This window comes from Chroicocephalus ridibundus, chromosome 19 (assembly GCF_963924245.1).
Source record: "Chroicocephalus ridibundus chromosome 19, bChrRid1.1, whole genome shotgun sequence".
NCBI classification, from domain to species: domain Eukaryota; kingdom Metazoa; phylum Chordata; class Aves; order Charadriiformes; family Laridae; genus Chroicocephalus; species Chroicocephalus ridibundus.
Window position 1 is genome coordinate 7216734 of NC_086302.1, and position 14405 is coordinate 7231138.

General features: G+C 61.3%; 1 protein-coding gene across 1 annotated transcript in view; it reads right to left on the reverse strand.

Annotated features, from left to right (window-relative positions):
• The window catches only part of NKAIN1 (sodium/potassium transporting ATPase interacting 1), a 39762-nt gene that overhangs the window by 9163 nt on the left and 16194 nt on the right, over nt 1–14405 (reverse strand). Inside the window, exons 3-4 of the mRNA XM_063355839.1 lie at nt 2019–2156; nt 1736–1816 (exon numbers count right to left, since the gene is read on the reverse strand). Coding sequence (XP_063211909.1) covers nt 1736–1816; nt 2019–2156 — 219 coding nt within the window. The remainder of the gene's footprint in view (nt 1–1735; nt 1817–2018; nt 2157–14405) is intronic.

Here is a 14405-nt window from a genome sequence, read left to right on the forward strand (position 1 = left end):
CTCGTAAACCCATTTCCAGCCTGTGGGAGTCTCCCGGTTCCATCTCCGCCAGCTTTTAGGTGGCAGCGCGGGGGGCAGCAGCCTCCCCGCTGGAAGGCACGGCCGCGGGCTGTCACCGGGGCCGGATGAGACACCGGGCTAATCCCCTGCGCCCTCCCCACGGCAGGCTCGCCAAGCTGGAATTTAATAAAAGCAGCAGGAGGCGGGGCTGGGCTCGGTTTCTGGAGGCACCGTGGCAGGGTCGATGCCGATGTCCCTGCCCAGGGAGCTGGGGACAGCGCGGGTGGGGAGCACCCACCCCAATGAGGGTCCTCTGGGCACGGCCGGGCGAGCACCCACCCCACGGAGGGTCCTCCCAGCCCCTCTCTGCCAGCCCGTGGGTCTGCAGGGGGCTGGGAAACCCGCTGAGCGCCCCTTGTAGGAAATCACCCATCTGGGAGGAAAAGATTTGTGTGGGTGGGGGTGGAAAAAATAGAAAGGAAGTGGGTTTCGCTTCCTAAAACCAAAGGATGTGGGTTCAGGCGCTGGGAAGCGCAAGGAGGGGGTGTTCTGGCATCGCGGCGTCACGGAGAGATCGGGGATTTCCACCGAAAACGCTCGGTGGGAGTGAATCCTCCCCTATTGCACCCCCCGGGCCTGCTGCACCTCTGCGGCATTTCAGCTTTTTAGAAGAGCCTCAGATGACCTGTAGCAAGACAGGAAGGTGGGGTTGTCCCTGTGAACGCCCCAAAAAGCCTTTTTCCCCGCTGTGGGCAGCCGCGGAGTGAGGCCGAGCCTGTTTCCCAGAGCCCTCCGTGATGTCCTGAGCTCAGCGCCGGGAACAGCATCCTCGGGGCCGGGAGCGGGATGCCGGAGCAGGGCACGTCCTCGGGACAGGTACCCGACCCTGGGCTGAGGATGCTCAAACCACGCAGTGATGCGTTATCACGACATTAAGTTTTGCTCTTTTTTTGGGGTCAGAGCTATAATTTAACACCCCGGGGTGGGGTGGAGAGATGCGGAGAGGCACGGCCCCGCTCCCATCCTCACCCCGATCGCCACCACGATGACTTTTCGAAGCCATTAATGATGCCCAGCCGCTGGCACGCTGCTGCCGGGTGCTTCGGGGACAAGCAGTGCTCGCAGAGCCCCAGGAGACCCCAGAAAATCGGGAATCTGTAGCAGGGGGGGTGTGTGTGTGTCTCCTCCTCCCCACCCCGCTGCCCTGCCCCATCCCTGCCTGCACCGCGGGCCGAGCTCCTGCAGACCCTGCCCCAAACCTTCCCGTCATCGCTCGTCCCCCGTGTCCCTTCTCCGCTTTATCTCCTCGCTGGCGCGTTCGGAAACGCCGCCGTCCAATTCCTGTACCCCATAAACCCCGGCAGAGCTGCGGGGATTAATGAGCGACAAGCGTCGTCGGCCTCATTAATTTTGCTCTCCCGCTTCGAACCCCCCCCCCCAACACCCCCTCCCCCCCAACACCTCATCCTGGACCGTCCGTCTGTCCGTCCCACCCAGCTGGGTGCTCGCTGCTGCAGCCGGGACCCCCCCCCGGGGAGCCACCCCCAGCACCTGGGGGGAGGCTTTGCCAGCAGGGTGGGGGCACCCATAGGGGCTGGGTCCCTTTTTTGGGGGGCAGAGGTGTGGGGCGGGAGAAGGAGGAGGAGGAGGGCAAGCGGCAGGAGAGCAGGAAGGATGGAGAGATGGATGGAGGGAGGATGGAGGAGGCAGACGGGGGTGCCGGGGGGGTGGTTACCTGCGATAAGCGTCCGACCTCCAGGTAGAAGCAGATGATGAAGGCGTTCCAGCCGACCCACAGCACCAGCCACACCGCGTACTGCCGGGAAGAGAGCCGGTCAGGGCACGCTGTGCCCAACCACCCCCTCCCGGCTCCATCCCTCCTCCGCCCCGCTCCCTGGGTCCTGCCCGATCCACAGGGATGTGGGTTTGGATACGGGAAGGCACCTGGGGCTCAGCCATCCCTGGGGGTGACGATGCTGCACCCAAGCGCGGGGAGCAGCACCTGCGGCAGTACCTACCATCATGAGGTATTTGGATCTGTACTGGATGGTCCCAAAAATACCCAAAATAACGGCCATGATGTGTAAAAAATTAGCCAGGATGGGTGCCCACTGGTAGCCCAGGAAATCGAAGATCTGCCTTTCCAGCGCCGCTACCTGCAACGGAGCAAAGGAGGGCGCGGGCGTTACGGCGGGGCATCAGTCACCGCAGCAGCTCCCGGGATGCTAAAGGCAAAGAGCAGCCGGTAATTAATGGGAAATCCCATGGATAATTAGTTGCAATAGGCTGAAACGTCTGCGTGATGCATTGGCGGGCGGTGGGGGAATCCATCACGGCCAGCGAGGGGCTGTTAGGAATATTCGGAGCTGGAGCGGGGAGATGTCAGCTTGTCACCCTCTGTGCCTCAGTTTCCCCACCGCTCAGGTCTCGGCCACTGCTGAAAAATCACCCTCCAGGCTGGGTTTATCCCTGAGCTCAGCTTATCCAGGGAAAACACCCTGCTCAGGACGTGCACAGGGTATTTTGCAAGGGATTTTTCTGCCCGTCGGGGCCAGCTCATCGCGTGCCTTCTTCCCCTACTTAAGGCCATCGGGGTTTGAGCGCCGTTATGGTTTGTAATCCATAAATAAGGACGTGATGCGGCTCAATAAATGGCACGGCACACCGAATCAGGGAGAGTACCCGGGGTGATCTGCCTGTTATCCCAGCCCTTAATTATGGCTCCATTTGCTACCGGCTCGGGGTCTATTACTCTTAATTACGGGATTAGTTTAAAGAAAGGTGGTAGCAAAGGTGAGGCAGGAACGTGGAGCATCCACCGATGGTTTTAAGTTGAAAAAAAAACAGAGACTTGACGAGGCTATGGTTTTTTAGGGAACTTTTAGGGAAGTTTGGGATGCACTGACACTGCGCTCCCCAAGGGCTGCAGCGAGATGTGTTGCCAGCAGCTTTGCAAACCAAAAAATCTCTCTCCATTCCTCTTTCTGAGAGCCCAGCTCTGTCTCGTTGCTCTTGGAGATGCCCCAGATTCGCCCAATAAACCCTCCGCGACCTCCGGGGCCCTGAGTCCCCATGGCACCGTGCCTCAGTTTCCCCTCCTGCTGCAATGGCTCTCATCCTGGCAGAGAAGCGGGAGTTTATCCTGAAAATCGCAGGAGAAAACAAGCTTTACGTCCTCCTCTCCATTCACCGGCGGCTTCCCCAGTGACCTGGATTTAGGGGAGCTCCATCCCTGCAGCTCCCACGGGGGTTATGGCCGCGGGGCTGCCCCGGGGCCCCGCAGCATCCCTGCCCATCCAGCCGGACATAATGTGTCCTAATTACAGGGGGGAAATAAATGAGGTGGCAAAAGTCCTTCCCTAAGTGTTTCGCAAGGATGAGGCCCGGCTAATGCATCTGGGTGCGCGACCGCCAGCTGTGCCTCAGTTTCCCCACCCGTAAAGCAGCGCGCGCTCACTGAATTGCCTTAGCAAGGGCTCTAATTAACGCCTGGTTTAGCCCAGCTGTTGGGAGGAAAGCCAAAGGCAGAGCCAAGGACTGTGATAGCCCATTCCCTGCTCCCGGGACGGGATCTGCTGGATCGGCGCCGGCAGGACCCCGGGTTCAATTAAAGGCGATGCAAAGCCACGGAGCGGCGGAGGCCGGGCAGCCCCTGGATGCGCAGGGCCGGGACCAAGGCTGTTTGCATGGAGGCTTAATTCACTTCCACGCTATTTAAACTCTCCGAGGAAACAGCCTTTGGAAATACTTACAACCGGGGCCGTAAATCTTTTAAATTGAGGAATGTAAATAATAAATGATACAAGGAGCGCGGTGCTCGGGGTTTTATAGCCACCCATCGATCTGGGGGCTGTTGACAGAGCTGCTTAGCAGGAGGTGGATGGGAAGGCTGCGAGTTTTGGGTACCGGTGAGCGGCTGAGCCGAGGGATGGGGCTGGGAAGAGCCTCCCGGAGCATCCCATGGAGCCGGAGCGATGGGATTACTTACACCCACGGGCTGTGACACTGCCTGGCTCCTCAACTCCAGCCCATGCGGCTGGGAGAGGCTGAAGGAGAAGGAGCTGGGAAAAAACCTGGTCAAACCGAATCCTTCTTCATCCCAAGGAGACGCAAAATTAGGGGCAACCACCACAGTCATAGAATCATGGAATGGTTTGGGTGGGAAGGGACCTTAAAGCCCACCCAGTGCCACCCCCTGCCCTGGGCAGGGACACCTCCCACCAGCCCAGGTTGCTCCAAGCCTCATCCAACCTGGCCTTGAACCCCTCCAGGGATGGGGCAGCCACAGCTTCTCTGGGCAACCTGGGCCAGGGGCTCACCCCCCTCACAGCCAAGAATTTCTTCCCAATATCTCATCTAAATCTCCCCTCTCTCAGTTTAAAACCCTTCCCCCTCGTCCCATGGCTCCCCTCCCTGATCCAGAGTCCCTCCCCAGCTTTCCTGGAGCCCCTTTAGGGACTGGAAGGGGCTGGAAGGTCTCCCCGGAGCCTTCTCTTCTCCAGGCTGAACAGCGAGGGCCGCTAATTGCACTCAAAATCTTTGCCGGAGCCCCCCCCGCCCCCCGCCCCAGCAGGTAAAGCACTGCTTTCTGTGCGCCCCCTCATTCCAGTTTATTCCCTCCGTGTGAAAAGCAAACCTCGTGGTTTTCAGCCTCGCCGGATCCTGCTTCAGGTTAAGGGGAATACGGAGACGCAGCGTGAACACGGCGGCTCTGTGTCTGCAGCTCCCCCCGCACTCGCCACCTGTCAGCGCCAAGGGCACCCCAAGGGCAGGGTGACAGCCCTCGCGCCCGCCCTCAGGAGTGGGGAAACTGAGGCACGGCCCCGCTCCAGGGCAGGCGGGGGGGCGGCACAGCCCTGGCAACCCTCGCACGGGGCATGGCGGGGCTGAGCGAGCGGCGCCTTCAGCTCGGCCCGATGCTCCCCGCTTGCTCCGAGCGCTCCTCACTGCTCGCTCGCTGCGGCCCCCAGGCTGCTCCAGCCCCCGGGGCATCCTCGCCCGATCCTACGGGGGTGAGCTGCCCCTCCGGCAGCGAACTTCAAGCCCCTCCAGGCTTTTCGTTGCAGCCGCTGCCAGCCGGTCAGCAACGGTTGGCTCTAAACGAAGCAAGGGAGCGGCGAGCGAGCCCGGCCGCAGGGCTCAGCATCGCTTTCAAGCACCGGGAGGGCTCTGCGAGCTCCCGGCGCGCTCCGAAAGAAACCTCCCAGCAACCTGGGGACGGGCAGCATCCAACCCCCCCGGCCTCCCCAAACCCAGGTGACTCAGAGCATCCTCCTCAGACCCTCCTCCTCCTCCTCCAAAGGGTATTTCCCGGGCTAATGGCAGCCCCATTAATGACCCACCCTCATTAACACCCTGCGCTCCCCTTCCAGCTCTTCCTGCTGCTCCCCCATCAAAGCCGCCATGCTCCCGGGAGCGCAGGGCCGGGAATCACACGCCGTCCCGCTGCTAATTAAGATAAACCTGCAGCTGATCAATGCAAGGAGTTTTAGGGCTCCCTCTTAATTAAACACTCTCTCGTTTATCGACCGGCCCCAAAAGTTCCCTTCGCAGCAAATCGTAGCAATTTGTCGGGGGCAGGCGCGCGCCAGAGTCCTGCTAATTGAAGCGCGTTGCCTGCAACGATTTTATTCTAATCGAGAAATCGAAGTGGGCGAGACGGGGGGGGACCGGGCTCCATCCGCGCGTGGCGGTCCCCGGGGAGGAGCGCGGCAGGAGGGGATGCCTGCGCAGCCCCTTGGGGACAGGGAGCTCTGGGCTGGCAGAGCCACCGAGGCAGAACTGGAGGAAAACGGGGTTTTTCAAGGGTGCTGGCACCAAATCCAAGCGGGAAGGATCTCGCCTGTCCCCAACTCACCCCTTGGTTATGGCACCTTCACCTTCCTCGAACCCATCCTGCTACGCGCTGGGGTTTTCCCAGTCCTTTTTAATCCCCATGATAAGGATGGGAGAGATGAATCCTGCTCCGGCTGCGCCAGGAGGATTGCACAGACACCCGGGAGCACCTTCCCCCATGTCCCATCCTCACCAGATGTGATATTTTGAGGTTGGAAATCCCTCCTGCAACCCAGCCGGGCGGCGTTGGCCTCCAGGAAGAGCATCCCTGACCCAGCACCCTCCGACCCGCTGCAGGATTAAACCAGAAATCTTCTTACCCAGCAGCTGCTGGTTTTGTTCTTTTGGAATCAAGAGAATCACCGGATGGGTTCGGTTGGAGAGACCTTCAAAGATCACTCAGTGCCACCCCCTGCCCTGGGCAGGGACACCTCCCACCAGCCCACGTTGCTCCAAGCCCCGTCCAACCTGGCCTTGAACCCCTCCAGGGATGGGGCAGCCACAGCTTCTCTGGGCAACCTGGGCCAGGGGCTCACCGCCCTCACAGCAAAGGATTTCTTCCCCAGATCTCATCTAAATCTCCCCTCTTTCAGTTTGAAGCCGTTCCCCCTCATCCCATGGCTCCCCTCCCTGATCCAGAGTCCCTCCCCAGCTTTCCCGGAGCCCCTTTAGGGACTGGAAGGGGCTGGAAGGTCTCCCCGGAGCCTTCTCTTCTCCAGGCTGAACCCCCCCAGCTCTCTCAGCCTGTCCCCACAGCAGAGGGGCTCCAGCCCTCCCAGCATCTCCGGGGCCTCCTCTGGCCCCGCTCCAACAGCTCCGTGTCCTTCTGCTGTTGGTGCCCCAGCGCTGGAGGCAGCACTGCAGGGGGGTCTCACAGAGCGGAGCAGAGGGGCAGAATCCCCCCCTCGCCCTGCTGCCCACGCTGCTGGGGATGCAGCCCAGGCTGCAGGGGGTTTCTGGGCTGCCAGTGCATGTTGTTGGGTCGTGTGGAGCTTCTCACCCACCAACACCCATAAGTCCTTCTCCTCAGGGCTGCTGTCTGTCCCTTCATCCCCCAGTCTGTACTGATACTGGGGACTGCCCTGTCCCAGGTGCAGGACCTCGCACTTGGCCTGGTTGAACTTCAGCCCGCTCCTCCAGCCTGTCCAGGTCCCCCTGGATGCCATCCCATCCCTCCTGCGCACCAACTGCCCCTCTCAGCTTGGTGTCCCCTGCAGACTTGCTGAGAGTGTACCCATCCCACTGCCTGCGTCCCTGATGAAGATATGAAATAGTACTGGTCCCAGTGCAGACCCTCGAGGGACACCACTCGTTGCCCATCTCCACTTGGGCGTTGAGCCGTTGGCTGCAACTCTTTGGACACAGCCATCCAGCCAACTGCGTAACCATCTCCAGGCGACCCATCAACCCTGTGTCTCTCCAATTGAAGGAGGAGATAAACCCAGCCCTGCCCCGCTCCGTAACACGGCAGCGGACAGGCTGCCTGCAGGGACCAGGCCCTCCCTCTGCACAGCGAGGTGGACACCATGTCCACAGGGTGGTCACGAGGTCCCAGCATGGCCCAGGGCCACCCCTCGTCCCGCCATCCCCACTGTCCCAGGCTGGAGCCACCCCGGCACCCTCAGCCCACGACCCTGCCCGGGATTTATGGAAGCAGGATTTGGCAGCAGACCCTCCCATCATTTCTGTCCCACCTGGTGCCTGTTGGAGACTTCTCCGAACCCCACTTAATTACCACCAAAACCGAAGGGACGTGAGGACGTGGCCACCTGTGGACACAAGTGACCCCAGGGCACACGTGTCCGGGTGCTGGGTGGTCCTGGCAATCGCAGGGACCATTTATCCACGTCCTCCTCCCGCAGTGCCCAGGGGAGGTGACACTCATGTGTCACCAGGGGCCCGGGGCGAGGGCACTGGCCCAGCTGCCGTCCCCGGTCCCCCCGGGCTCCGCGGGGGAGGCAGTGCTGTCCCCTCCCCGCGCTCCGTCCTCTCGCCTGGCCTGCGATGGACATGACACGTCTGCTGACACAGACGCATAAATATATTATTGCATCCCTAAAGCCTCAGTAATTACGGGGTGGTTCGAGATGGGGGCTGGGGAGGGGTCACGTCCCGGGGGGAGCTGGGCAGGGGGGACAGTCCCTCCATCCTGCTCACTCATGGATGGTCCCTCCCGTCTCTCCCTGACCCCCGCCGAAGGTGCAGATCCCCACGGCTGGGTGCCGGGCGATGCTCTGGGGACATCCCTGCTGCTCGCCGCCCCCTCGCCCAGCCTGGAGCCCCCCCAGCGCCACCCTGGGGTGCAGCAGGCAGGGAGCCATGCTTGGGGACACGGGGCAGTGACCTTCCTCCGGCCCCCAGCTGCATCTCAGGCCGTGCCACCCCCTGTGCCCAGGCAGCGATTTTTCCGGATACATGATTATGTATTTTATTGCTTTTAAATAAAAGCCCCCTGTCCCCGACATCCCTGAAGGGGACCCCAGGCGTCCGCAGCACGGGGGGCACTGTCACGTGGGGACGGGCACCGTGACACAGGGGTCCAGCCCCGTTAATTGGCACAGGGTGACACCGGTCACCCCGTCCCTCTTCCCGCGGGGACGGCACCGGCCAGGCCACCGCGTGTCCTTCCCCGTCCCAGGGTTCATCGCCACTTCGGCTGGGCTTTTTTGGGGCAGAATAAGGGGTTTGCATCATTTTATTCCTTGGGTAAAACACTTTCCAGGGTGGAACATCCCTTTTTTTTCTGGGGTGAAGCTCTTCCCATCTATTTTTTTCCCTTTTTCTAGGAAAAATCAGGGGGGAAATGTCCCCTTCCCCTGCTCGTGTGGCTTTATTAAAACCCTCGGAAGGGCCATGGGCAGGTTTGCTCCTGCCTCCAAATGTCAGAGCCACATCCCGGGGAGCCGGCAGCAGGAAAGCTGTGGTTTCGGTGGTGGGGATGGTTGCGGGGGAAATTCCCTAAAAATCCCTCTTTTCTCCCAACCTCCTCCCCGGGACTGGCCGAGGGCAGCTGCGTGGTGAGACCCCCCCAAAACCTGGGGCAAGCCCCCGCGCGCTGGGCGATGCCGGGGGTGAGGTGAGGGGTGAGGTGAGGGATGAGCCAGGGTGTCGGGATTCCCGGATCCGGGCTGAGCCCGGGAGATCCAGCGGCATTGGAAGCTCCGGCTGAGGATGGGGAGCAGCCACCGGCCCCGGCCCAGGGGCTGCGGGGGGCAAGAGGTGGAGGCAGGAGCAGGCAGCAGGTGGGCAAACACCCCCTGCCTGCACTCCCCCCCTGCCTGCACTCACCATCTGCCTGCACTCCCCCCTGCCTGCACTCACCCCCTGCCTGCACTCACACCTGCCTGCACTCACCATCTGCCTGCACTCACCCCCTGCCTGCACTCCCCCCTGCCTGCACTCACATCTGCCTGCACTCAGGATCTGCCTGTACACACCCCCTGCCTGCACTCAGGATCTGCCTGCACTCCCCCCTGCCTGCACTCATGCCCTGCCTGCACTCACACCTGCCTGCACTCATGCCCTGCCTGCACTCACCCCTGCCTGCACTCACCATCTGCCTGCACTCACACCTGCCTGCGCTCACCATCTGCCTGTACACACCTCCTGCCTGCACTCACCCCCTGCCTGCACTCACCATCTGCCTGCACTCAGGGTCTGCCTGCACTCACCCCCTGCCTGCACTCAGGGTCTGCCTGCACTCACCCCTGCCTGCACTCACCCCTGCCTGCACTCATGCCCTGCCTGCACTCCCCCCCTGCCTGCATTCACCATCTGCCTGTACACACCCCCTGCCTGCACTCAGGATCTGCCTGTACACACCTCCTGCCTGCACTCACCCCCTGCCTGCACTCACCCCCTGCCTGCACTCCCCCTCTGCCTGCACTCACCCCCTGCCTGCACTCCCCCTCTGCCTGCACTCACCCCTGCCTGCACTCCCTCCTGCCTGCACTCACCTTCTGCCTGCACTCCCCCCTGCCTGCACTCACACCTGCCTGCACTCATGCCCTGTCTGCACTCATGCCCTGCCTGCACTCCCCATCTGCCTGCACTCACCCCTGCCTGCACTCACCCCCTGCCTGCACTCACACCTGCCTGCACTCATGCCCTGCCTGCACTCACCCCTGCCTGCACTCACCCCTGCCTGCCCATTGCCCCCATCACTGTGTGTCCGGCCGAATCGGGGCGCTCCCCGCCGCCCCCAGCCCTGTCCCCCCTCCCCAGCATCCCGCCGGATGGGCCGCGTGGGCATCACAGGCGTGGGCGCGCGCGTCACCTGTGTCCCACGCGTCCCGTCCCACCCGGCTGCGTGGCAGCACCCTCCATCCCACGCACCCCCAACCACCTCATTTTCGGCAGGGCGGGAAGCAGCCCGGCACACCCCCGCTGCCAGCCGGGATGCAGGACCACCGGAGCCCGCGGGGGCTCCATGGGGAGGGAGGGGGCAGAGGGGTGAACCCCCCCGCCAGGACGCCCCGCAGTGTGGGGATTCTCAGCCGTGCTCCAGCACCCGGGAACGGGATTCTTGCTCCAGAATTTTTGGTGGTTGAACGCACCAGGAGCCAGAAGCTGCCCCGAGGGGATAAAGCTTGGGGAAAAGGGGATTTTTAGGGATTCTTTTTTTTCTTTTTTTTCCCCATCACCAAAACCGCAGCTTTTCTGCTGCTCCCTGGGGAGGTGGCTCTGACATTTGCAGGCAGGAGCAAACCTGCCCATCGGCCTTCCAAGGCTCTTCACCAAACCACACAGGCTGGGAAAGGGGATATTTCCTCCCGCAATTTTTTCTCAGACAGGGGGGAAAAAAAAACGAACCACAGATGAGAAGGAGTTTCCAACCCAGGAAAAAAAAAAAAAAAAAAAAAAAAAGGATGTTCTCCCCCTGGAAATATTCTCCCTAAAGATTTGAAAAGGCCTGATGATCCAGCTGCCTTTTTTTGGCGGCGGCGCGGCCGGAGCAGTGGCGCAGGCGGGATGCTGCTCCCGGCTGCCGGCTGCCCTTCATCTCCGCAGCAGCATCTGCGCCTCGGGCTTAAATAAAACCCTCTGCCCTCGGCGCTGCGGCGTGGCAGGAGCGGAGTGGGGCCGCGGTACCGCCCCCCCGATGGGTTATTATCCTTCAGCCGGGTGATTTCCTCCCGCACGCCATATGCCCGGGGCTCGCCGGGGATTTAACTTCTCATTTCGCTGCGTTTTGGAAGAGATTCGGGCTTTTTACGCCACCACCGATTCCCCTCTGTGCTGTGTCCGAAGACGCTGCGAGAGCATCGCTCCCCACCGCTCAGCCTGGCCTGGTTGTTTCGGGCAGAAATGTCCTGTTTCTAGGAAGTTTGGCCAAAAAAATGTTGGGGTTTAGGGAAAATACACCCCCCCCCGGGCAGAGCCGTGGGGCAGGATTTGGCCTGCTAGCGTGATGCCCGATGCTGTCGGTCCCCATAAGGGACATTGCCCGCAGCAGATGGAGCATCACTGGGGCAAGACGAAGCGCAGGGGGCTCCCGGGGACCGGCCGGATCCTGCCCCCACCCCCAGGAGGGAACACAAAGCCCAGCTCCCAGCCCCCATTTTGCAACTGAAAGATGCTACGGGGTGCGCATCCCCACCCTGAGCCCCCCCCCCAGCACCTGGAAAACCCTGTGCAGGCTTGCCCAACCCCCACAACCCCTCTTTTTGAGGCAGTTTAAGGCATTTTGCTGATTTTCTCTCTGGGGGAGCCCGAGGAGCGTCCCCGCGAGCTGCCCATCTCCACTTAGGGAAATTGGCTGCGATTTCCATGAGCGGCAAGCGAGCGAATTGACTATTAAGAAGGTGCAAACACCGCTGTGAACCCAGGGACTTCATTTAATGACTTGGAAACAAGTTCTTGACCTACTTCCAACTTGCAAAAAGCCTTCCTGAAATTGCAAAGGAAAAGAAATTAAAGGCGCCGGAGCCTCGCTCGCTGCGCGGCGTCGGGCGGTGATGAGCAGGATGCGGCCCTCGGCTGAGAAGATGCTCGGGGACTGAGCAGCCCCATTGCAAAAGGTGGCAGGAGCAAAAAGCGGGGTGAAAGAGGTGCAAATTGGGTCGTTCCCCAGCTGTTGCAACCCTCTATTGATGCCAGCGGGGTTTGGGGGGCTCCTGGCCTCTGCATAGCCCCTTTCTGCCCCCCAACGCCGGCATCGCTGGATTTAGGAACTCCCGGCACGTGGATCAAGCATCCCAGATCTCCAGACGTGGCTGCGGGCAGTTGGGTGCAGGGGGTCCCTCGCCACGGCTCCCCCTCACCCACCCAGCACCCACCAGCCATCCCACGGGCTTTCCTTCTTCTCGCCTATTTCCCACCCCCCTCCCCTTCCATTCCCGGTTATTTATTTCATTTCGCCGCATCCGGCAGCGTTGCCATGGGAACGTGGCGGCAGCCCCGGCTGGATGCGCTTGTCTAGACGCTGCACCCCAGGAGCCCAGCGGCAACTGGGTCCATGGGCTGGATACGGCCCCCGGGGTGGGCTGCACCCCTGGGTGCGAGGTCACCCACCCCCAGGAACCCCAGGAGACGCCAGCACCCAGGTGGCTGGGTGTCCTCCAAGCCCGGCACCCCCGACCCGTGCTCCTGGCTCCATCCATCCCTGGGGGATTCTGTACAAGGAGGGCTGGGAAACGCGGTGTCGGGGTGGTAACGGCAATAACAATAACAATAATAATAATAATAATGATGATGATGATGATGATGATGATGATGATGATGATGATGTCTAAATGTGGCCCAAGGGTTGCAAAGTGCCCTTTGCCCAAGGCAGGTTAACCCCAGCCCTCTCCTGTTGTGGCTCCATCACAGGGAAGGGGAAACTGAGGCACGGCACAGGGAGACACCCCCAAACCTTCGCAATGCTCTGAGATGCCGGGAACACCGAAACCCAGGGCAAAGGCTGTCCCCACACGGACAGAGATGCTCCATCACTGTCCTGATTTACACCCGCCGTAACAAAGCCCCGAGCCACCGCTGGGCCCGTCGCCTCCCAAAACTGCAGGTTTCGGGGGGATTTGGCTCTCCCTGGCTCCCATCTCCCCAGCGAGGGCCCGCAGCGGGTCGTCACCCCAGGAGGAACTTTGAAAGGGTTTTTTTTCCTTCCAGCAAACATCACAAATTTCCGATTTCCCCGCGAGCAGGCCGCTTTAAATCCAACACAATATTACATCTGTTTAACTTGAATACAATATCCCATCCGTTTAACTCTAACACGATATTACACCTCTGATTTGCCCCCTCCTCTAAAAGCGGAGCCGAGACGTTTCGCTTTCTCTCGCCTCCCAGCGAGGAAACGTTTCGACGCCGAGAGAAAGCCGAGGAGGTCGAGGCGGCTCAATTCCTCGTCTTGCCCCTCAGAGGTTGGCTCCGCAGCCATGTCTTCCCACTTTATTCCCGCTTTATTCCCACGGGCGATTGCTCCATCCCCCCCGGAATTGCTCCAAACCCGTTTAAGTCTCCCCGCAGAAGGGAGCCGGGATGAACCCCTTCATCCCGAGCTTGTGCCGCTCCGCATCCACCCAGGTTGACCTTGCAAACGACCTTGAAACGGACCTTGGGATCCCCTTGGTGGGGAGGACGTGGGGTGGTGGCACTCATGGACAGGGTAAGGAGGTGCCAGCAGTGTCCCTGGCGGGGGGGAACATGCACCGGGGACAGCAGCGGTGCCCAAGGAAGCACTTGCCGTGGAGGGGAAACTGAGGCACGGGGCTGCAATCCCAGCAGGACCCAGCCATCCAGTCCCAGGAGGCTGAGGTGCCTTCCCACCTGCAGGGCTGAAGCACCGAGGTCGCCGGTGGTGGCCAGGGAAGGGCTGATCCTGCACCGCCCGGGTGCTGTGCGCTGCTTTGCTGGGCCTCAGTTTACCTGGAAAATGGGCTAAGTCCTGCCCAGCCCTGCTCAGCACCGTGCTGGGGAGCGTTTCTTCTCCTGGTCAGGGTGACCAGCTCCATCAGAGCAGGTCTAACGGGGAAACCGAGGCACAGAGAGGTGGCGGAGAAGTCCAGAAGCTCAAGCCCTGGAGAAATGCTGCGCCCTGAGGACACGAGGCTGGGAGCTGCTCCAAACCCACGGGAGCAGGGCTGGGGCCGCTGGCTTGGCGTGGAGAGACCCGATTTGGACTGAGTCTTGCTGGATTATGACTTTCAGCCTAAGTTATGCCACAAGGAGAAATCAAGAGAGGAGACGTGGGCGACGGGCAGCGCCCGGGGCTGCAGGAGGAGCGATGGGCGCCAGGGCAGAGCCCGGCCACGCTGCCTCGGGCAGCCACGGACAGAGAAGGCAGGTGCCGGGCTGGAGCAAATCTATCTGGGAGCAGAGTGAAGGGGCCGTACAGCCCCGTGCCGTGCCTGCGTAACCCAGCTGGGTCTCTGGGATGGAGCGTGAACGGGGGAGCCTGCTGTCCCACCCACCCCACTGAACCCCACTGCACCCCACCCCATCCCATCCATCCACCCATCCCATCCATCTTATCCACCAACCCCACCCCGTCTATCCTATGTATCCCATGTATTCCATCCCATCCATCTCATCCATCCTACTCCATCCCATCCCATTCATCCTATCCA